The sequence below is a fragment of the Musca autumnalis genome, unplaced genomic scaffold, assembly GCF_047663935.1.
Source record: "Musca autumnalis isolate F117 unplaced genomic scaffold, ASM4766393v1 scaffold_1, whole genome shotgun sequence".
NCBI lineage: Eukaryota > Metazoa > Arthropoda > Insecta > Diptera > Muscidae > Musca > Musca autumnalis.
Genome location: NW_027411644.1, coordinates 141385098 through 141409596, shown reverse-complemented (window position 1 = coordinate 141409596; position 24499 = coordinate 141385098). Strand labels below are relative to the sequence as shown.

The 24499-nt window shown below is 35.2% G+C and overlaps 1 protein-coding gene across 1 annotated transcript in view; it reads left to right on the top strand.

Moving 5' to 3' along the window:
- Cad96Ca (tyrosine kinase receptor Cad96Ca) overlaps positions 1 to 24499 on the top strand; it is a 348405-nt gene that overhangs the window by 308873 nt on the left and 15033 nt on the right. Inside the window, exon 9 of the mRNA XM_073956230.1 lies at positions 6479 to 6618. Within this exon, the coding sequence (XP_073812331.1) occupies positions 6479 to 6618 (140 nt within the window). The remainder of the gene's footprint in view (positions 1 to 6478; positions 6619 to 24499) is intronic.

The following is a 24499-nucleotide window of genomic DNA, read 5'->3' as shown; positions in this document are numbered from 1 at the left end:
ACAAAAAAAAAACTGAATAATGCCTCCAAAAATGACCTTTGACCCCGAATAACTTGTTTTGCACACATGGGATCGATGGGAACTTTTAGGACGTTGCTTCTAATGGCTAACCCTAGCTCTCCACCAAAATTCAGCTTTGTGGGAATTTTTGCTATTTCCCCCTTATACGCGTGTCTATTTTGACCTGACTAAAAAACGTCTTTTCCTCGAAGTGTCACTTTTGATAGCGGTGCCCATTGTAGCTTGTTTTTGTGGGACTATTATACACATAAATCATGTGATAACCGAGAGAGTTTTTAAAAAACTGCTGACGGAATCCGAAAAATATCATTTTTTTTTTAAATCGAAATTTTAATCAAATCAAAAACTGTTAAAAATTTTTAAAAATTGATTTTTTTTAATTCGGTTTCGATAACGGACAAGATTTTTAGGTTCGTAATGATCCCACAAAAATATATGCTGATCGGTTTATTCTTGCTTTAGTAAAAACAGTGCTTTATAGGCGGGCATTTATCAGAAAGCTGTAAAAGAAAAAACAAGACAAAAAAATAGAAGGTAACTCAAGGTTTAATAGATTTCTTACAAAAATTCATGAAAATGGCTTTTCTGATGCTTATAAGTGGCCATAACCCCTTAAAATAGCTTTACGTAACGCTACACAACATTTGAATTTTTCATGATTTTTGGTCAAGTTGGGCCCCCCCGAAATGAAATCCTGCGTACGTCCCTGCCTCAGCCTGGGTATATTGAAACAAATTTTCCCAAAAAAACGTACGTATTTAGGGGGGTTTTAAAAATTTTGGGCGTTTGAATCGTCAAAAATGTTGATTAGGCTTAAAGATCAAATGTTTTGCGGAGGAGATACTAAAAGGAATGGATCTACATTGACCATTATGGAAGTGGATCTCCAGCCACTACATATGGTACCATAGGGGGTTTTTACACCCTTCGGGCTGTTTGCTCAAGCAGTATGGACTTGCCCCTGAAAAAAACCTTTACCATCGTAATTGAGGTAGCGAATGCAAGTTGCTTCAACAAAAATCAAAGTGATTCGATATCAGGTCTTAAAGTGAACTTATCCGAAATTTTGTGTGGGGGTACCGGATGGAGTGGACAAATATAGTCCATATTTTAACCTGATCTATATCTGGTAGATATATTAGGATGTGCAAAGTATGGACCAATTCAAGAGTTACCGTACGAACAATTTTTCCGAACATTTGTGAACTTTTGTGGGTGAGGTACCTGAAGGAGTGGACCGATATAGCTTATCTTCCAACTTGAACTATGTTTGGACAAAATATTACTAAGGCCAAATTTTTGACCAAATCGGCAGATCCGTTCTAGAGTCATCTTGCGCTCCAACCACCTCACACGGTGTCATAGGGGTTTTTTGCAACTTTCATGCTATTTTCTCAGGAAGTATGGACTTGCCCCTAATGAAACTTGTACCTTCGTATGGAGGGCAGTGAATACAAGTTGCTGCAACAAAAATCAAAACGATCCGAGAGCAGGTCCTAAACTGAACTTTTCCGAAATTTAGTGTGGGAGGTACCCGACGGAGTGGACCGATTGAGTCTATATTGAAACCTTATCTATGTCTGGTACAAATTTCACGATGTGCTAAGTATGGACCAAATCGGTTACTCCCTTCAAGAGTTATCGTGCGCACAAATTTTCCGAACATTTTCGAACTTTTGTGTGGGAGGTACCGGAAGGAGTGGACCGATATAGCCCATCTTCGAACTTGAACTAAGTTTGGGCAAAATATTACGAAAGCCAAAATTTTAACCAAATCGGTTCATCCGTTCGAGAGTTATCGTGCGCTCCAACCAGCCAGACAGACGGACGGACATTGCTCAATTGACTCCAAATATTCTGAAACACATTTCGTCCAAACATACTTGGGGGTCTAAAACCATTATTTCGATGAGGCACATTTTGCCCGTATGAAAGTGTATATACCCTCGTTAGCATAAATGCTGAGGGTATAAAAACAGGGCAAATTACCTATAGTGCAATGTAGTCGGGTCTCTGGCCCTAGGTACATATTTGGACACAAATTACCCAAACACGCCCACATTTTTAAATATGTTATATCTTGAAAACTGATGACCACGGCCACTCTTTTCAATACATTACTTCCTAAACTTCTGAACCTATTTTCATGAAACTTTCAGAAAATGTTCAGGAATGTCCTGTGGTGAAAAAAGGCTATATACTTATTGATGGATGGCATATTGTCTAAAAATCTCTATAATTGCTAAACTTATTAAAATATCGGCTAACAAACTAATTTGCAAGACAACGGTGGTTGCGCCCCTAATCCAATATTCTTTGTTGGGGCACGAAGTCCCGACCACGACCACTTTTTAAATATGTTATATCTGAAAATTCAAAATATATACATTAGGGTGGGACAATTTGAACATCGGGTCTCTTCACGTTTCTGATTCCTGGGATTGTACTGAGCAAAAATGTCCACAAGAATAAATGTCTACAGTGAAAATCGAGCCTCCCGATTTTGACTTAAAGTCTTTTATCCACGTTTTATGGATATTTTGGCATATAACAGCCAAACCATTGAGATGCAACACTAAGACAAAAATTGTAGCCAGGACGGTCCACGTTTTGGTATAGCCTCCCTATAACGGTACCGCCCGATTTGAGATATTTTGACGTTTTTAGCTACATTTTTGGCTGAATGAGCTATAATTTGAAATTTAGAGTTCCCACTGATCAAGAAACTTCTTGTCATAGCCCCCATATAATAGTGCTTCCCGATTGCAGGTAGTTTGGCGTTTTTAGCTACGTTTTCAGACCGTATTAACTATAATTTGGCACTTGGGGTTCTCCGTGATCAAGAAAAGGCTCGAAAAATAATTGTCGTATATCCACGTTTTGTTTTAAAAACTCAAAATATCTGAAATCTGGAGGTCTTGTTATATGGGGGCTATAACGAAACGTAGACCTATGTCCATAATTTTTGGTGGAGATTTTTCTTGATCACTGGGAACCCTAAACATCAAATTATATCTCATTCTACCAAAAAGTGGACTGAACTTGACATGTCCCCAAACAAAAGACCCATATTTCCAAAATTTCATAAAAATAATAGCTTGTTCGAAAGGAAAAAGGATCAATAGAAATACGCTGTAAAAAAGAATTTATGCCCGCTTAAATTTGAAAATCTAACGAGCACCGTTTTTCAATACTTTTGCCGTTAACAATAAAACGAAGTGACCCAAATGAACCAAGAGTATTTTCGTTGTCCATGGACCCCAACACGACAGAATTTTTGCATCAGAACGCTTGAATATTTTTCTGGTCAACTTTTATAGCATAGTGTCATTGATCGATGTTTTCCGAAAATTTTGCCTGTCTAAAGGCCAAAACTGCCTGAAACAAATACGATGCTTTTGCGATGTACTAGAGAGTTCTTAATTATTGGGTTGACTACAATTTGTATGTTATTGTTGGATCGAAAATATAAATTGTTTGTCTGTTTTATACCAAAATATCCAAAAATTATTAAGATATTAAAAAGCAAAGTATTAAAACAACAACAAGGGGATTAATGTGCCGTTTCCGCGGTACGTCTTTCGTTCTCTATTCGTTGTTCAACCCATAACTACGAATAAATTATTTATTTCCCCATACAAAAAAATACTGTGAACGAACGACAATTTTTCTACGTTGTTCGAGTAGAAATACTCTCCGAACTACGAATAAATATCCCTGTAGGAAGTGTGGGGTCATGTGTTGACATGTCGCCACTTTGTCTACTAATATGGTGACAAAGTCAACACTTTGTCACCAGGTTGTCAACTATTGATACCTTTACCTTAATAAGAAGAAGCATTGTGTATATTGACAGATGATAGCCCAACGAAGCATCCTTTTTTAATTTTCTTAATTGTTTGGCGTAAAATAATTTTTGTGGTTGGTGAAAAAAGTGTTTTTGTAAAAATCAATAAAATATCGTAAAAACTTAAAGCATATAATTTCAATAACAAGTATGAGCAAAAGAAAATATAAAAGACATGTGAAAAATAAACAATTCTATAGCAAAGTACGAATTCTGAGGCGACTAGCAACATTTGTGGTGAAATTTCGACAATTAGATATTATGTGGAACCTTTAGAGAAGATTGTGGAGCCTGATGTATATATTGTCCCTTCTCGCTGGAAATGCTGAATGCAACTAAACATAATAATGAATTTCAATGTTGGATAAATCTTTGGCAAAAATCGATTGTGAGATTTTTCCAATGTTATACAACTGTAATAGGCAAGCAAATTTAAGGACATATTTTTTATTTATGTTTATTTATACATGTTTATTCTTTTCAATTCCTAGGTGTTATATCAACATTCATCGAATCGCCTGATAAAACGTTAAGTGCAACAGAAGAAGAACTATTTTAAGCAGACAAGTCATTGGTGCGACTTGGCCAAGAAAATAAAACGAAAACTTTTTTATTATTTATATGTTAAAATGTTTAAGCAGCCTGAAAACATTGTCTTTATTTACTAATTTTTACTTATGTGGAATCTTTGGCTTAGCCATTTAAAAATATAAAAATACTGTAATACGCAATTTGTACATTTTTACCATTTTCAATATTATTTGTTTTATTCTTTAATGAAGTATAGTATTTAAACAAATGTGTAGCTTCATCTTCTTATTACTGTTTTATCTATGAAAAGTTCCAAATAAGCTAAAAAATGTTGTATTGAAAATCTAGTACTATTGACGCACTACCTCCAATATCTAGTACTATTGACTCACTACCTCCATTGTCTATACTGACTCACTACCTGCAATGTCTATACTGACTTACTACCTCCAATGTCTATACTGACTTACTACCTCCAATGTCTATACTGACTCACTACCTCCAATGTCAACACATGGTTCCTCAGGAACTACTGACTTACTATTGACATACTAGTTCCATTGTCAGTACTGACTTTCGAATGACACGTTCATACAAAATGTCTATAGGAAATTACATTAGTTGTCTACAGTTTGTCAGTAGTACTGTTGACAATGTCAGTAGTAAGTCAGTATAGATTCACTATAGACATTTCCTACAGGGTATGTCCAATCCCTAACAAATGAGAAAATTTATCGAAAAAATAAATTATGACATTTCTGAATTCAAAAATTAAAAATTTATTGAAAACACAAAATTTTTTCAGAAAAAATTAAAAAGATGAATGAAAGGCAATGAACTAAACCTTTTATACAGATACAGATGCAGAAGGAAGAAGGTGGTGTTTCATTCATAATCCTGCACAAATGTCTTGTCCATTAGTTCAAAATCTCGTAAAATATTAGAAACAAAAACGAAACCAATAACTGAAAGTCTGTATACACAAACATTGTATTGACATGTATTGAAAATACCAAAATTTTTAGAATTAACAATTGAGTGTATATTATGTGTGCTTTTGTTCAAATTTCCTTAAAAACAGGAAACAAGTAGTGAGAAAGAATGAAACATGTTACTATGAATGACGAATGGTGCCGTGGAAACGGGTTAATTCGTGTACGTTGTTCGACAGTTGAACAACGTAATTCAAACGCTCGTGGGAACATGCTATAAGCCAGACTATTTTGAATAAACAAATGGTCTAGTGTATGTTCAACAAGATTATGACATTTCAACCTTTTTTCTCAAAAATGATTTCCTGTAGCAAAATGAATGTACTTATTAATGACTAAAATAAAGTTTATTCTATTCAAATATTAAAAAAGGACACGCACAAACTACTTTAAATTTTTTTTAAAAGATTACTATGAGATGAAAAATTTTGTTCCAAAAAATAATATGATATAAAATGATATATGTATGTATATGTCATAATATGACGATACATTTAGTGAGAAATAAAAGGTTATGCCATTTTGCTTATTTTCAGTTATATATCTGCTTATAGTGACTTTAAAAGTTTGTCAAAAATGCTCATACAGAAAAATGTTCAAATGATTTTTTGCGTGAGATTTTTTACCCAATCACCTTGTAATTAAGATTTTATCTAAGCTTAAGTAAAAATTCATCAAAATGTGATACATGGATACGAGGTTGTAAAAAAGTCATAACCCTAATTTTCAATATACCGATACTACATTAATAAAACAACCTAACCTATTAATGTAAGAAGTACACCACTACCTCTGTGCATAACCTTTTCACTAATCAACATTTAGTTAAGGACGATACTAAAATTATTTTAATACCTCCTGACTAAAGAATAACTGAACCAAAAATTATTGCACCTGTTCAACAAAATTGCAGTAACACAAAATTTTTTTAATTTTGATACCCTTTTGTTGAACGCCTACTGCTTTAAATCGGCGAACATTTTTATGTCGGCAGGAAAATTTGCAATTTTCCTTTCTATTTTATTTATTTATTTTTTGTTGCAAGAAAGACATATTTATTTTTTATATTTAATAATAAACGTTTCAGATTATACACCGAGATTTAGCAGCGAGAAACATACTCATAACAGATGACCATATTTGCAAAGTTGCAGACTTCGGATTTGCGCGAGATGTTATAACCTCCAAAATTTATGAACGCAAAAGCGAAGGAAAGTTACCCATAAGGTATGTATCTATATTTCATTAAGTAGTACTGACCTGCTTTTTAAACCTCTTTATTCCTTCTAAGGTATAAGTCATATTAGTAAAAATGGATTCACAGTTGTAGCCCCTCAAAACATTATGCCCCAATTGTATACGTATATATCTGGTATAATAATTATTTGTAGAAAGCTAAAAATATTCCCAAAATAACACATGATTATCGATATAAGCGTGACCAAAGAAACAACCTTATTGAGAGGTTTCTTGGCACCCCCAAACAACAACGAACAACTGTGTTTGCAAACAAGACAACCTCTCCACGGCCATGTGTCGCTTTTGCGTTCATAAAAAATTTTTGGTTTTCTTATTACAGCAATGAACTAAACAAACAACCGTGCCATTGTTTCTCAATTTAAAAAAAGCCACCAATGTTATAGTATATCGAACTGACAATTGATGTTTGGTTATAAAAAGTTTTTTTTTTTTTTTGTTTTTTTTTTGAAAAAGTTATTGAGAGATAACTTCGACTGAGAATACAAACAAATTGCAAACAAAAACAAGGGAACTAATGAAAACCGAGGTTCGAAACTATAGTCTTCCCTATCTAACACCTTGGAGGACAATGCCTAATAAATAATTCCTTTTTATAATATATACTAGCTGACCCGGTCCGCGTTGCTGGCCCGTTGTTTGGGTTCTCCGTGTAAACTTTAGTTATCTATCCAGTATTGATACACCCATAATTAGGCATCCCTCTAGAAACTTCATAATATAAATCAATGTTTTGACATAAATTCCATATAATGGTATCCCCCAAATTTAAGATATAAAATCTCTTTTATTATACCCTTCACCATAAATCGACAGTTTAAAGCACTTTGTGACCCACATATAATTGTCGGTGCACGTCAATTAACATTGCTATATATTGGATTGTTGGTCTCGGTTGGGGTCGTAATTATTACTGCAAAGAATTTTTGGTATAGGTCCACGTTTTGATATAGCTCCCATAGAACTCTACCGGCTGATTTTCGATTGAGGCTTTAACATCATTATCACACCGAAATAGCTGAAATCTGGTTTTAATATATTTTAAAGAGGAGAGCATAAATATTCGTATTGACCGAAAGACACGCCTTTTTATTTGCGCTCGGTATGTAACAGTAATAGGTTCACGTTTTGATATAGCTCCCATAAAACTGTACCTCCCGATTTTCGATAGTTCATAGATATAGCCACTGTTCAGTATACGTCCTCGTTTTGAAATAGCTCCCATAGAACGGTGGCGCCTGATTTTCGCTATTTTTGGTGGATTTAACCTCATTCAGCCCGATCGAACGTAACGCCTTTTTTCTTCGCGCTCTATATGCAATAGTGGTAAAATACCTCTCAGCGAAATGTATGTTCCTTCGGGATATGTATGGCAACATTTATATAATTCATAAAAAAAATTACTTCTATAAATTGTAGTTGTTATTATCGAGATTTTGCTGTCTTTAAAAAATGTATCTTTACCTAGCTATTCCAAGGACTGAAATCAATGCTCATAAAGTTTCACTTCCCACATTTTGAGATTTTATCCGTAATTATAATATTTTCAAAAATCGAACACGATCGCGGTATTCTGATTCCAATGATGATATTGTATTGTATATCAATAACTTTGTCTGATTTCCAATGGATCTTTCTGGAATTTCGATCTTGTGACATCTCAAGTTATACGGATTTTACTGTATTCCAAAATGTGGAGTTGATCGCGCTGTCCCACTTATTGTTTAGTGTTCAGCGTTTATAGCGTTTTTAAGGCACGCTTGCAAAATTATGTATATTATCTGAAATAATAAATGTTTGCAAATTTTGTGATGACCGCGATATTTCACTTTTCGCGATATTTCACTTCCGCGAAGACCATTCAGGGTCAAGACAGTAATTACAGTAGTATTGCAAACAATCTGTAAACAATACGTTCAAAAATATAATGGACTTCAGATTTTAAAAAAAAAATTTTTTTGAAGGAGAAGCTCCGGTCACTACACTTAGCCGTATTAAAATAGCTCACGACCGCGCTATCCCACTTGTTCAAGCTAGTGTTTATATCATTTTTGTGTCACGCTTACTAAAATTATCTATATTAATAGAAATAATACATTTTTGCAAACTTTGTGATGACCGCGATCATTCAGGTAAAACAATCTGTAAACAATACGTTCAAAAATATAAAAGATTTCAGATTTCTTAAAAAAATTGTGGGGGAGGACCACCGGTCACTACTCCTAGCCGTATAAAAAGAGCTTACGACAGTTCTAATTAATAAATTTTTGAAAATTTTGGGATGACCGCGATTTTCACTTCCGCGACGACCATTCAGGGTCAAGACTGAAATTACCATAGCATTGCAAACAATTTGTAAACAATATATAAAAACGTATCTTGAATTTCGCGGTTTTCTTAAAAAAATTGTGGGGAGGACCACCGGTCACTACACTCACTCTCAGACCTAAAAACTCCACATACAAAATTTCATAAGATTTCCCAATCGATTTTTCGGAATTTCTATATAGTGACATCTCAAGTCATCGGGATTTTACTGTATTCCAAAATATGGCGATGACCGCGTTATCCCACATATTGAAGCCAGTGTTATAGCGGTTTTGTAGTCACGCTTACTAAAATTAGGTATATTATCTGAAATAATACATTTTTGAATAATTTGGGATGACCGCGATATTTTAATTCCGCGACGACCATTCAAAAAAATATATAGCCTATTTTCACCACCGGTGTTCCCAGTACATTATCTGAAATTTTCAAGAAAATCTATTCAGCCGTTTTTGAGTCTATTCGGAACATACAAACATACAAACATACAAACATACTAACATACACACATTGCCTTTTATATATTAGACTAGCTGACCCGGTCCGCGTTGCTGGCCCGTTGTTTGGGTTCTCCGTGTAAACTTTAGTTATCTATCCAGTATTGATACACCCATAATTAGGCATCCCTCTAGAAACTTCATAATATAAATCAATGTTTTGACATAAATTCCATATAATGGTATCCCCCAAATTTAAGATATAAAATCTCTTTTATTATACCCTTCACCATAAATCGACAGTTTAAAGCACTTTGTGACCCACATATAATTGTCGGTGCACGTCAATTAACATTGCTATATATTGGATTGTTGGTCTCGGTTGGGGTCGTAATTATTACTGCAAAGAATTTTTGGTATAGGTCCACGTTTTGATATAGCTCCCATAGAACTCTACCGGCTGATTTTCGATTGAGGCTTTAACATCATTATCACACCGAAATAGCTGAAATCTGGTTTTAATATATTTTAAAGAGGAGAGCATAAATATTCGTATTGACCGAAAGACACGCCTTTTTATTTGCGCTCGGTATGTAACAGTAATAGGTTCACGTTTTGATATAGCTCCCATAAAACTGTACCTCCCGATTTTCGATAGTTCATAGATATAGCCACTGTTCAGTATACGTCCTCGTTTTGAAATAGCTCCCATAGAACGGTGGCGCCTGATTTTCGCTATTTTTGGTGGATTTAACCTCATTCAGCCCGATCGAACGTAACGCCTTTTTTCTTCGCGCTCTATATGCAATAGTGGTAAAATACCTCTCAGCGAAATGTATGTTCCTTCGGGATATGTATGGCAACATTTATATAATTCATAAAAAAAATTACTTCTATAAATTGTAGTTGTTATTATCGAGATTTTGCTGTCTTTAAAAAATGTATCTTTACCTAGCTATTCCAAGGACTGAAATCAATGCTCATAAAGTTTCACTTCCCACATTTTGAGATTTTATCCGTAATTATAATATTTTCAAAAATCGAACACGATCGCGGTATTCTGATTCCAATGATGATATTGTATTGTATATCAATAACTTTGTCTGATTTCCAATGGATCTTTCTGGAATTTCGATCTTGTGACATCTCAAGTTATACGGATTTTACTGTATTCCAAAATGTGGAGTTGATCGCGCTGTCCCACTTATTGTTTAGTGTTCAGCGTTTATAGCGTTTTTAAGGCACGCTTGCAAAATTATGTATATTATCTGAAATAATAAATGTTTGCAAATTTTGTGATGACCGCGATATTTCACTTTTCGCGATATTTCACTTCCGCGAAGACCATTCAGGGTCAAGACAGTAATTACAGTAGTATTGCAAACAATCTGTAAACAATACGTTCAAAAATATAATGGACTTCAGATTTTAAAAAAAAAATTTTTTTGAAGGAGAAGCTCCGGTCACTACACTTAGCCGTATTAAAATAGCTCACGACCGCGCTATCCCACTTGTTCAAGCTAGTGTTTATATCATTTTTGTGTCACGCTTACTAAAATTATCTATATTAATAGAAATAATACATTTTTGCAAACTTTGTGATGACCGCGATCATTCAGGTAAAACAATCTGTAAACAATACGTTCAAAAATATAAAAGATTTCAGATTTCTTAAAAAAATTGTGGGGGAGGACCACCGGTCACTACTCCTAGCCGTATAAAAAGAGCTTACGACAGTTCTAATTAATAAATTTTTGAAAATTTTGGGATGACCGCGATTTTCACTTCCGCGACGACCATTCAGGGTCAAGACTGAAATTACCATAGCATTGCAAACAATTTGTAAACAATATATAAAAACGTATCTTGAATTTCGCGGTTTTCTTAAAAAAATTGTGGGGAGGACCACCGGTCACTACACTCACTCTCAGACCTAAAAACTCCACATACAAAATTTCATAAGATTTCCCAATCGATTTTTCGGAATTTCTATATAGTGACATCTCAAGTCATCGGGATTTTACTGTATTCCAAAATATGGCGATGACCGCGTTATCCCACATATTGAAGCCAGTGTTATAGCGGTTTTGTAGTCACGCTTACTAAAATTAGGTATATTATCTGAAATAATACATTTTTGAATAATTTGGGATGACCGCGATATTTTAATTCCGCGACGACCATTCAAAAAAATATATAGCCTATTTTCACCACCGGTGTTCCCAGTACATTATCTGAAATTTTCAAGAAAATCTATTCAGCCGTTTTTGAGTCTATTCGGAACATACAAACATACAAACATACTAACATACACACATTGCCTTTTATATATTAGATTTAAATAACAACACAAGTAAAGCAAGTGAGCCAAGGCTATAGTCGGGTCGGGGACGACTATGGGATACCCACACCACTACCCCTTGTGCATAAGCTTTTGACTTGTAAAATTTAAAATATTAAAACTGGGATATTCATTAATACAGGTAAATTTTTTTGAAGCGCATTTATGTGCATCTTCAGTACAACTAGGGTGTCCAAAAAACCGGTTTTTCCAAACAAAACGGTTTTCGGTTAACCGAAATTTTCAATTTTTTCTAAAACCGGTTTTCGGTTTCCACAAATTTTCAAAACCGGTTAACCGGTTTAAACCGGTTTTGCAAAATAGGTACAAAATATCCCTGTTATTTGACATTCAACCTCGAAGTGAGAACAGTAAAATTAAGACTGAAGTTGTGCTCTAAAAATTGTAAAAACCCTTACATATATAAAATTGTGTACCAAAAGAATTAAGTTTGCATTTTATTAAGTCTGGATTCTCCCTCATGTGTTGAGAACCTCAAATTATCGTGCCGGAATCAAACATGTATTTTGTTATCGTTACCTTTACATCCTTAAATTCGACAAGTTCTTAGTTTACTGTACTAATTTAAAAACATATGAGTAACTTTATTCAAACTACCTTGTGATATTATGTACGCAGTTTTTTCATAGATCGTTCAATTGAACTAGATTGGCAAACTATACATTTTACACAAAACATTTTTCCAATTTAAAGGTATCTGATATTTACAACATTGCCAATACCTTGTGATAGTTAAGTTTAGTTTACTTTCAATTTAATATTAAAAATATTACTATTTTTGAGAAACCGGTTAACCGACACAATTAACCGGTTTTTTCGGTTAACCGAAAATGACGTTTTTGGCGAAAACCGGTTTCGGTTTTGTAACTCAAAACCGGGTAACCGGTTAACCGGTTTCGGTTTTGGACACCCTAAGTACAACTCAAATAAAAAAGGAAAAGTGGGATGTTCGCCAACCTTCAATAGCCTTCTTTCTCTGTGAGACCCCCATCAACCCTCAAAATTTGGTAAGGATCCGATTAAAATTCCGACCTGTAGTGTGATTGCACAAAAAATGGAAAAAATGGATGCATTACCGACTACCTTGATATCTCTGTTGTTTGACCCCCTATGACAACCTACATCACATCGTTGTAAAGGTTATATTTTCTTTATATTTGATGTAAATTTCGGCTAAAGGTCAGTGCAAACACGTTGTTTTTGTTTAGTTTTAGTTTTAAATTTTAATTTTTGTTCCAATATTTCGGTTGACTTCGTCAACCATCTCCAGGGATCAACTACAAACAGAACATTCATTTACAATTTGATAATAACAATTATAACACAAAGATTACATTTAAAGAGTAAAGCCTCTGCTTTCTTACGCCGTTTGAGCTAAGTTTTTCTTTCTTGTTGTCGTGAGTGCTTGTTGACTAAGTTCCTGTATATGTGTGCACAGTGGTCAGTATCAGTTTTATAGTTCATTCTAATGTTTGTAGGGGTATTTATTATGTACAACATTTCTAAAGTATATCGTCTTTTGTAATTGCTTTCTTGTGTTAATATATCCACATCTTTGAAATTTGGCGTATGTCCAGTTAATGTGCAATGTGCTGCTAATGCCGTCTTTTGTTCTAAGGGTTAGTCAGTATTTTGATCCGACTTATGTCCGGAAAGTCTGGTTTTAGTTTTGTTTTAGTTGTACCAACATATAACTTAGGGCATGTGTTGGTTCCGTCTCCATTGCACTTGATTCTTTAAACAACATTACACTTATCCTCCTTTTTTAACTTTGATTTTGTTTTTTTTTCTACTTTCCTTGCCAGGTTTTGCTTTCGATATACCTCTTACAGAAGAGAGATATTCGCTTTGAAATGAAACGTTGGCATTTCTCCAAATAAGTTTTTTCACATTCCGACCCCTGAATAATATCCGACCATTACCAAAATCAATAGGTGTTTTCCTCTGTGAGATTCCCATTAACACCCAAAATTTCGTGATGATCCAATCAAAATTGCGACATGTTGCGTGATTACAAAAATATTAAAAAATGGGATGTATTACCGACTATTGCGATATCTCCGTTATTGGGCCACCTACGCCAACCTACTTTGCATCATTGTAAAGATGAAAATTTCTACGTTCATAGTCAGACTTTGCTTTTGGAAGGTCCCCAACCAAAGCTGTGCTATTCGTCATTATTATTAAAATTGTAAAAATGAAAAGTTGGTTTCTATTAGCGGATATTTATATCTTCGATATCTTCGTTGTTTGACCACCCACGGCAATCTACTTTACATCGTGGCAAAGGTGGTATTTTCTACTTTCATTAGCAGGTTTTGCTTTTGATTTACCCTTATAGAAGCGGAGATATTCGCTTTGAAAAACGTTGAATTTTTCTCCAAATAAGTTTTTTGCGTATTCCGATCCCTGAATATTATCCGACCATCACCAAAGTCAATAGGATTCTTCCTCTGAAGTTTCGTGACGATCCGATCAAAATAGCGACCTGTAGCGTGATTAAAAAACAAATTGAAAAATGGGATGTATTACCGACTATTGCGATATCTCCGTTATTTGGCCACCTACGCCAACCTACTTTGCATCATTGTAAAGATGAGATTTTCTACTTTCATAGTCAGACTTTGGTTTTGGAAGGTCCCCAACCAAAGCTGTGATATTCGTCATTATTATTAAAATCGCAAAAATGAAAAGTTGGGTTCTATTAGCGGCTATTGTGATATCTTCCTTGTTTGACAACTTACGTTACATCGTTGCAAAGGTGGTATTTTCTACTTTCATTAGCAGCTTTTGCTTTTGATATACTCCATATAGAACCGGAGATATTCGCTTTGAAATAAAATTTTCACTTTTTCTCCAAATAAGTTTTCAGCCCATTCCGAACCCTGAATATTATCCGACCATCACCAAAATCAATAGGCTTCTTCATGGGCGTAGCCAGGAATAGCTAGGGAGGGGCAGCTGTGCTATATATATAAAAGCAAATGGTGTTAGTTACTACGCTTATAACTCAGGAACCGCTGAACTGATTTTGACAATTCCGAGTGGTCTCACGGAATAAAAGGATAAAACCTAAAAAATCGTGAAAATCTGCGAAAATTTTTCAAAAAATATTTTGAAGTAAGTAAATTTTTCCATACATTTCTTTGAAGCTTTTATATTTTTTCGGTACATTATGGAACATTTTTGGTTAGTTTTTGTCGTATGTGATCCAACCGTGTCACGGTGGTCGAAACCACTGATCTAGCGGCGCGAAATTAATAACTCAAAAACTAATTGAGATATGTTACTGAAATTTTGCACAAACACAGCCTGTGTCTGTGGGTAATAATGTGCCAAATATGAATAATATTGGCTTATGTTTTGGTATAGCCCCCATATAACGGTACCTTCCTATTTGGAGGATTAAAGCCACATTTTCGTTTCAAATTAGTTGTAATTTTGTACTTAGGGTTCCTAGTGGTTACAAAATATTTCCACCAAAAATTATGGACATAGGTGCACGTTTTGATATTGTCCCCATGTAACCGTACCTCCCGATTTAAGGTATTTTGAATATCATGACCACATTTTTCAACAGACTTGGCTGTTATTTTGCATTCCGTGTTATCACTGCGTGTAAAATCTTCTTACAAAACATGGATTTATGGATGGATTTATGTTTTGATGTTGCCCCCTTTTATGGTACCCCCGATTCACTGAATTTTTACTTGTTATCCCATATTTATTACCGGATTTAGCTATAATATGGTATTTTAGGGTCTCCGGGGGTAGAACTCCTCCTTGCAAAAATATCTCATGATAAGTCCATAGTTTGATCTAGCTCACATACAAACGCCCAGCTAAATTAGTATTAATTTCAAGCAAAATCCCATATTTTAAAAGTGCAGTTATCAGAAGATTTGCAAATATTTGCAGCCCTAATGTGGTTATTCGGTATCCAAAGAGTCCAATTTAATTCCCCAAAAAATAATCGATCCCAAGTTCGGCCAAGTTTACAAGATGCACTCTATGGAAAAAGCGCGTAGAACCAAAAAAACCCTATAAAAATTATTTTTTTTTTTTAAATTTATCCCATATTTTAAAAGTGCAGTTATCAGAAGATTTGCAAATATTTGCAGCCCTAAAAGTTTATTTTTTTAAAATTTATTACTACATAACTTTGTACCTCCTGACACAAAACTGTTTTGTATAATTTAAGTCACACCCTCCGCTATCAATTAAAAATAAATTATGTTCAGTTTTATTACGAATTTATTTAACATTTAACAAATATGAAGACAATTTTAGCAACAAATTTTTTAAAACCTGAAGCAGCAAAATTTCTTATATTTGATAGTAAATAACTGAGTGAATATTTACAACAACAAAAATGAAAAAACAAAATTTTTGTCAGCAAAGTATCTGTAATCGATACAATGGAAAATATTTCGCAATTTTATAGATTGATTTTTAGGCTTTCGCGCCGCTAGATCAGTGGTTTCGACCAGTGTGCGTGTGTGCCATTCTGACGCCCCTGTTGAGCCAGGGTGTTAGTTACTACGCTAATAACTCAAGAGCCGCTGAACTGATTTTGAAAATTCGCACAAATTTCTTAGGTTTTTATGCAAAGAGAATTTGACCACGCCTACTTTTTTCAATTTATATATTTTCTACAAAAGCTACTGAACCGATTTTCCTGGAATTATCGGGGAATGTACAGTGATAGCCCCCGGTAAAAATGAACTACAAATTTAGTTGATATTCGGAGGGGGCGGGGTACTTTCCCTATACCATATTTCTTTAAAAATGCTATATCTTTATAAATAAAAATCCAATGTCGTTCGTTGGTAATGACAGCAGTTGAGAACGGCTGGACCGATTTGGATAATTCTTTTTGTGAAATGTTCGCCCGACTTAGGTTTTTATGCAAAGACAATTTGACCACATCCACTTTTTTATATTTTCAATTTTTATCTTTTCTACAAAAACTACTGAACCGATTTTCCTGAAATTGTCAGGGAATGTACAGGGATGCCTCCCGGTTTAAATAGGCTACTTCCTTTATACCCTATTTCTTTAAAAATGCTATATGCAAGAAAACATTTAGAAATCATCATCTGTGCGACAACTTTCTTCTTTTTCATATTCAGGACAATATTCCCCATATGGTACTGGGTGGTATTTTTGATTAGACATGAAGGAAAGCGGTCGAATAATGAGGTGGTCACTTTAAAATGATCGGATCTTTCTACCTAAATTGGATTATTCGCGGTTATATGCAATAATTACCACACGTTTAAGTTCACTGGACATACCCTTAACTTTTCCGCCAAAAGTTTCGCATTCCTTACTTATGGGTACTTTACACGATATGTATTTTACATATGGGTTGTCACTTTTTATATACAAAATGTATACGCAAAGTGACAACCCATATGTAAAATACATATCGTGCAAAGTACCCATTAGTAATGAAACACTAGAATCACGGTATTTTATGTCTTTCTTTCGATTATACAAAAGCTTCCAAATAAATAATAAGTGTGTGATGATTTTACATCGATTCAACTATGCAAACGAATATTTTAATTAACATCGTAAAATTTAAAAAATAATCAAAAAATATATCTTAAGCCTGATTATAAGAGAGAGTATAGCAAAATTGAAATAATTTGCCTCTCAATGCACTCTATATCTCTCTATCTCTCTCTCTTTCTCTGGTGAACTGACTATTTCCCCAAGTAAAATTGCCTAATGTAAATCTAATGTAAAAGTTCTAAATGTCTAAATATTTCAAACAACATAATCTGAAACGTGATAGCAATACTGTATGATGATTCTAGTCTTTAATAAAAATAATAGTTTTTATATTGCTTATTTATAGTCGCAAAAACTTACAAAACCTTCTATTAACCCATTATTTAAACAAGGACATGTCGCACTAAATAACATGTTGTTCTACGACCACTAGAATAACTAGTTACCCAGCAAAATGTTCGATGCCAAAGATGCTATTCAAGAATGGCTGCAAGTGAAATGAAATTTACAAGAGCGTGACCCCCAAAAGATGCAATTCATTTTCAGATCCTAAGCATGCCATCTTTACTAACTCGATGGAATGACATCTTCAACAATTCTTTGGCATGGCATCTATACCAATCCTTTGGCATGCCATCTTAACCAATTCCCAAGAATAGAATTTTCACTAATCTTTGGCATGTCATTTTCACCAACCCTTTGGCATGTAATTTTCACGTCTTGTTCGGAAAATGGAAAATGCTGTATTGAAAAATGATTTTCATTTTTTTTTATTTTATTAATTCAAAGGAATTAATGAAATAACTATAATTTATTTATCATAATAAAGTTTACATCTATAATTGCAGTTTGTTCTCGTTGTTGTAACAGTAGTTAATATGTTTGTATTCTCATTTTTCTGATTAATCTGACTCTGGGCTATAAGTCGTAAGAATGTGGCTATTTCGCTATTTATATTTTTTGTAACCACAAAGCTGCAAACTTAAGTTTCTTAGCAGGATTGGTAGGGCAATTGAAAAGGAGCAGTGTGTCGTGGGGGCCTGTGCTGTATGCTGGGCAGATGTTTTCCACGGTGTCATCAGTACTTGCCCTTTAGGAATTTTGACGGCTGCACCATCCCGAGCGTATTGACCCAAAACTACTCTGGTTTGTCCTGACAGCTGGCGCTTCTCAGCTGTGATAGATGGTAGATGTTCTCCAAGGACCGCATTCACACGATAACTGTTTACTGCATCTGCGACTGCATTCGTGTGAATGCTACTTAAACCTGGTTGAAAGGCTTGTTGATCTAGAGGTTCTCTCTTGTAACGTTAGACTTCTCTTTCTAGATTATGAGCACGGCTTGCTCTGAGTGAGTCCTCTGCTAATATGGAGATGGCCTTCAGCGCAGTTGTTGTGCTGCTTACGGATCCTATGCTATTGATCGGCAACTGGATGGAAGAACTATAGCCACAAGGGTCCTTGCTACGGGCGACAAAAGCGAAATCGGTTTGTAAGATTCACCTTTGCTGGCATCCTTTTCGGGCTTCAGTAGCTGGCCTATTTTCCAGACTTCGGGAACGATGTGTTTGGCAAGCGACAGGTTGTAAATTTAAGTGAGAAACTTGACTTCCGGCCGTCCCAGCTGTTGCAGTCTAAACACCGCCGCTGCACGCAACAGAGTTTACTTCCTCCGCAACAGGTTTTGATTCATCTTACAAAAAGATTTTACTTCCAATCAGTGCAGATTTCGACATTGACTCCAACTGCAGATTACTATTTCGTGAATTTTATTTTACAACGTTTTGGAAATGTTTGTTGTTTTGTAGGGATCTACAAATCGACTTGTTCTCTAGTGCAGGCAAGGAAACTTTTATAAATGGTCTGTTCTTTCACTTTTAAAAATGGTAATTGTTGCAAAAATGATAAAAGTGGTGAACAGCTCTCATATAAATTGTATGTTTTTAAAAGTAAGGAAACACTTTGCGGGTAAAAACTGGTAACCTCAGGCACGTAAAGGAACACGACTAATACCAAAGAGCGCAGTCCGACTCTACTTTTAGCTCAATGATTGGGACTTCCTAGTATAATAAACCTTACATTGCTTTAAACGTACATATTTAGATAAATAAAAGAATATATACGTGTGTAAAAATAAAATAAAAAATCATCTCTATTGGATCGTTGGAATGGGTTCAAATGCTAAGGAAAAGATCGGATCTATCACGACTTCCTTTGAATTGGTTCAAATGCTGATGAAACGATCGGATCTTTCACGACTTCCTTCGAATGGGTTCAAATGCTGATGAAAAGATCGGATCTCTCACGACTTCATTTGAACCAATGCAAAAGATCCAGTGAAATCATGGCATCTCATGGAACCACTTCCATAAAATTTTGCTGGGATTTGTTGCCGAACACACTACACACTTGGCCACGCGAAAGAACATTGAGGGTTGTTTAAACGCTTACATGTGCATACATGTGCACCACCAACTGTTCTTTTTTTAACAAAAAGTACTCGGCCGACGGTAAGCGTTGAAAACACAACCCTCGCATTTGTTGTCGGACACACACGCTCTGTGCCACCGTGCTCATAACTTCCCAGCAAAATGTTCGATGCCAAAGATGTTATTCAAGAATGGGTGCAAGTGAAATGGAATGTCATTTTTTTTAGCATCTTCACTCATTCTTTTTACAAGAGCGTGACCCCCAAAAGATGCAATTTTTAGATCCTAAGCATGTCATCTTCTCTAAACCGGTGGAATGGCATCTTCAACAATTCTTTGGCATGGCATCTATACCAATTCTTTGGCATGTCATCTTAATTAATTCCCTAGAATAGCATTTTTGCTAGTCTTTGTCATGTCATTTTCACCAACCCTTTGGCATGAATTTTTCACGTCTTGTTCGGAAAATGCTGTATTGAAATATGATTTTCATGGCTTTTTATTTATTCAAAGCAATTTATGAAATAACTATAATTTAATTATAATTGCAGTTTGTTGTAACAGTAGCTTATATGTTCATTTTTCTGCTTAATGAATGTGGCTACATATTGAAGTTTGTTAGTAGATTTGATGCTGAGATGATCTTTTGTGTCATGAAACCTTGCCCTATAGAAATTTAGACGGCAGCACTCGGGATGGTGCTATTGAGCCAAAAATACTCTGCTTTGTCCTGACAGCGGACGCTCCTCAGCTGAGATAAATGGTCAATATTCTCCGAGGTCCGCATGCAGACAATAGATAGTTGTTTATTGAATCTGCGACTGCATTCATGTGAATACTTCTTAAACCTGCTTGATAGGCTTGTTGATCCTGGTTCTGCTCCCATCGACCATGACAACTCAACTCTGCCGCCTAGGTGGTGAACAAAGTGGCCGTAGATTTATTGGCTGATAATTGTATATTCCTCGCGTGGAAAAGGGTGATAAGATCAGACAAAAATGAGTTCAGCCATTCACAAATTTCATCAGGGAAGGCACCTGACACCAATATCGTACAATCATCCGCATACGTTATAGGTTAGACAGTTCCTGCAATATCTCCTCGGACATCTTGATCCTAAATTCTAGGCACGACAGGCGTCCAAACATATAATTTATTATCCAACGTTTCAAACTTGGCCGGAGCGTAGTCTGCTCGATGAACTCAAACAGCGTGGAGTGCTTGACAGTCTCAAAGGGTTACTATCACTACTATCACTCTTCTATCGCACAGCTTACTTTGATTGAGTCTTCGACTAATATGTGTAGAGATAGCGTGTAGCGCAGTTGTTGTGCTGCTTGCGGATCTCATGTTATTGATCGGCAACTAGACAGTTATTTCTGATGCTGGGGTCTTTGTTACGGGCGACTAAAGCGAAATTGGTCTGCACGATTCACCTTTGCTGGCATCCTTGCGAGGCTTCAGTAGCTGGTATATTTTCCAGACTTCGGGAACTATGTGTGTGGCTAGCGACAGGTTGAGAACTTTATTGAGATACTTGACATTCGGCCGTCCACCTGTTGCAGTGTAAGCACCGCCGCTACTCGCAACATAGTTTAATTCCTCCGCAACTGATTGATTGATTCATCTTACAAAAGGTTTTTCAGTTCCCGTCACCAGTACAGATTTCGACATGGACTCTAACTGCAAATTACTATTTCGTGAATTTTATTTTACTAACATTTTGGAAATGTAGGGATCTACAAATCGACTTGTAGAGCAGGGCTCTCTAGAGCAGACAATGAAATTGTTATAATACCAAAAATTGCAGTCCGACTCTATTTTTTGCTCAATGATTGGGACTTTGGGACTTCCTAGCGTAATAAATCTTATATAGCTTTAATAAATTTTAGATAAGTAAAAGAAAAAATATATACATGTGTATAAATAAAAATACAAAATTCATCTCTATTAGATCTATGGAATGGGTTCAAATGCTGATAAAAGATCGGATCTATCACGACTTCCTTTGAATGGGTTCAAATGCTGATGAAAAGATCGGATCTTTTACGACTTCATTTGAACCAATGCAAAAGATCCAGTGAAATCATGGCATCTCATGGAACCACTTCCATAAAATTTTGCTGGGTTAGTAAGTAGTAATATACATAAGTAGTAATTTTTGTTTACATTAGTTTGTAATGGGTTACATGATGACTAACGGACCCGAATTTTTTCTGGATTACATGGGGGCTGTACCACAATGTGGGTCTATATCAGGGACACTCTTCATTGCAAATACAGTATATTGAGCGATCCCACCGAGTTGTTTTTGCATTTGCTTATCTCCCTCACGTACACTGCTCGTGAACAAAAATCATTTATAAAATCATTTCATAAACAAATCATTCATTTTACAGAGTAAACCAGTAAGGAAAGGATCAAAGTCGGGCGGGGCCGACTACATGATACCCTACACCACTGTGAATATGTAAAATATAAATCGGAGGTATATCCAGATCTTAAAAGATTTCGATATAATTTGGCACATTTATTTCCAGACCGAATTCAGTCATACATTCCAAATTTCATCGAAATCGGAACTACATATATAGCGTGTTTGGTACAGAAAATACGTGAAATCGGCCGAAAATATATATCCAAATCTGAACCGATTTCGATATTATTTGGGACACTTATTTCTAGACCGAATTCAGTCAAACATTCCAAATTTCATCAAATCGGACGTATATAGCGTGTTTGGTGCAGCAAATACGTGAAATCGGGCGAAAATATATATGGGAGCTATATCCAAATCTGAACTGATTTTTACCAAATGCAATAGCGTTCTTCCTATTGCTAAAAAAATTTTAGTCCCCAATTTTCAGCTGAATCGGACAAAAAATGCGACCTGTAGGCTGCGAACAAAAATACATGGACAGACAGACGGACAGACGGACGGACATGCATAAATCGACTCAGAAAGTGATTCTATGTATATCCCTCAAAGGAACTATATGTCTATCTCGCTTCCTTTTTCGCGTTACATACAAATGCACAAAGACATAATACCCCTTACCACATAAAATTCCGTTAGCATAATCGCCAATGATTACCTTTGTTTTGCTCAAACAATCGTTTTGATCGTTCACAAATAGGTATGCATTAAAAACTACTAATGAGTGGTGGGTGAATGTAAAAAAACAACCACCGAATGAATAGAGAGTAGTACCGCTAAATTGGATAGAGTATGAGAGAACAGAAAACAACAACAACGCAAAAGTAAGAACATAGCTGTCTAATAAATATAAAGAATTTATGGGAGAGATGTGTTCTTTTGTTATGCAATGGCGGTGTTAGGCAAAGAGAGAACACATTCCGTGTGTTGTTACGGCAGTGTACTCGAGTGGACATAAATGTCATTACATTTGATCAACGATGTTCGGGACATACGAAAAAGTACAAACAAACCACATTTCTCGTTTCTTTATCTTTATCTGCAGTTGTTTAACAATGCCAATGCTGGCTTACCAATATCAACGCATTCTTTTAGAAAATCGGTACAATTTCTAGGAAAATATTAGAGAAATGCAAATTTCTAAAAAATATTCAGATATCGGAAAAAATAATTAGCTTGGGAGAATTAGGATTGTGCTTTTTGTGCCTTTGTATTATAAAATGTTCTATTTCTTATTTTTCCTACATTTTATCCAAAACTATAATGTTTTTTGTTTTGTTCAATATTTATTTTGAAAAGCTTCGTAACCGACAAAGTTGTAATCAGCTACTTGCTGTCATTTGATTGACAATTTTATTAGCTTTCTAATGATATACATATTCGGTTAATCGGTTACTTAAAACCGGTTCCAAAATCGGTTTTAATATCAGAATATCCGGTTCAAAAATTTAGATAACCGGATCTGTCCTCCAATAAAATTTGTTATTAACGTGTTCGTCATTACAAGAGCTATTTATGGTAAGTATTTCAGAAGCACCATAGACCAATAACGAATATACATAAAAACAAAACATAGTTTTCTGAACAAAAACCGGTAAAATGTCAAAAAGGACCATGAAAACGGGGAAATATCGATTGGTCATCAATGAGAACCGTACCTAAAATCTTCTGAACAACATTTTTGTAGAATATTTGGAAGCTGTAAAATCTCGCCTTGTGGTACTTTTACTACGGTTCAAAAATAAAGGACGAAAAGGACATGAAAGGAATTGAGTTAGAGGGATGAAATATTCTACAAAAATTCACCATTCGATTTGACTGAAGACATGTAATGTCAAAATAAAGCTACAATAACGCTTTAGAGAGATATAAAGCTATTTGATCACAAATTAAGGAGCCAAAATTAAACCATTAATCACACAATATCTCGGAAACTTGACCTATGGTGAAAATTTCCTTTTGGGTTCTCAGTACACTCACCAAGGGCTTTCATCTCCAAAAGAAATTTTCCACCCACTAACTTTGAGTTCCATTTTGTAGCACAGTGTCGTTTATCGATATTTTCCGAAAAATGTGCACCTTCTCGAGGCCATAACTACCTGAAGGAGCGTTCCAATGCTTTTGCGATGTACTAGAGAGTTCTTAATTATTGTCTTGGCTACAATTGTTGTCTTTGTGTTGGATCGAAAATCTCAGTGGTTTGGTTGTTATATGCCAAAATATCCAAAAATCCTTGAAAAAAAAACTTCAAGTCAAAATCCGGGGGCTCGATTTTCACCGTAGACATATGGTCTAGTTGACTTTTTTGCTCAGTACAATCCCAAAAATCAGAATCTCT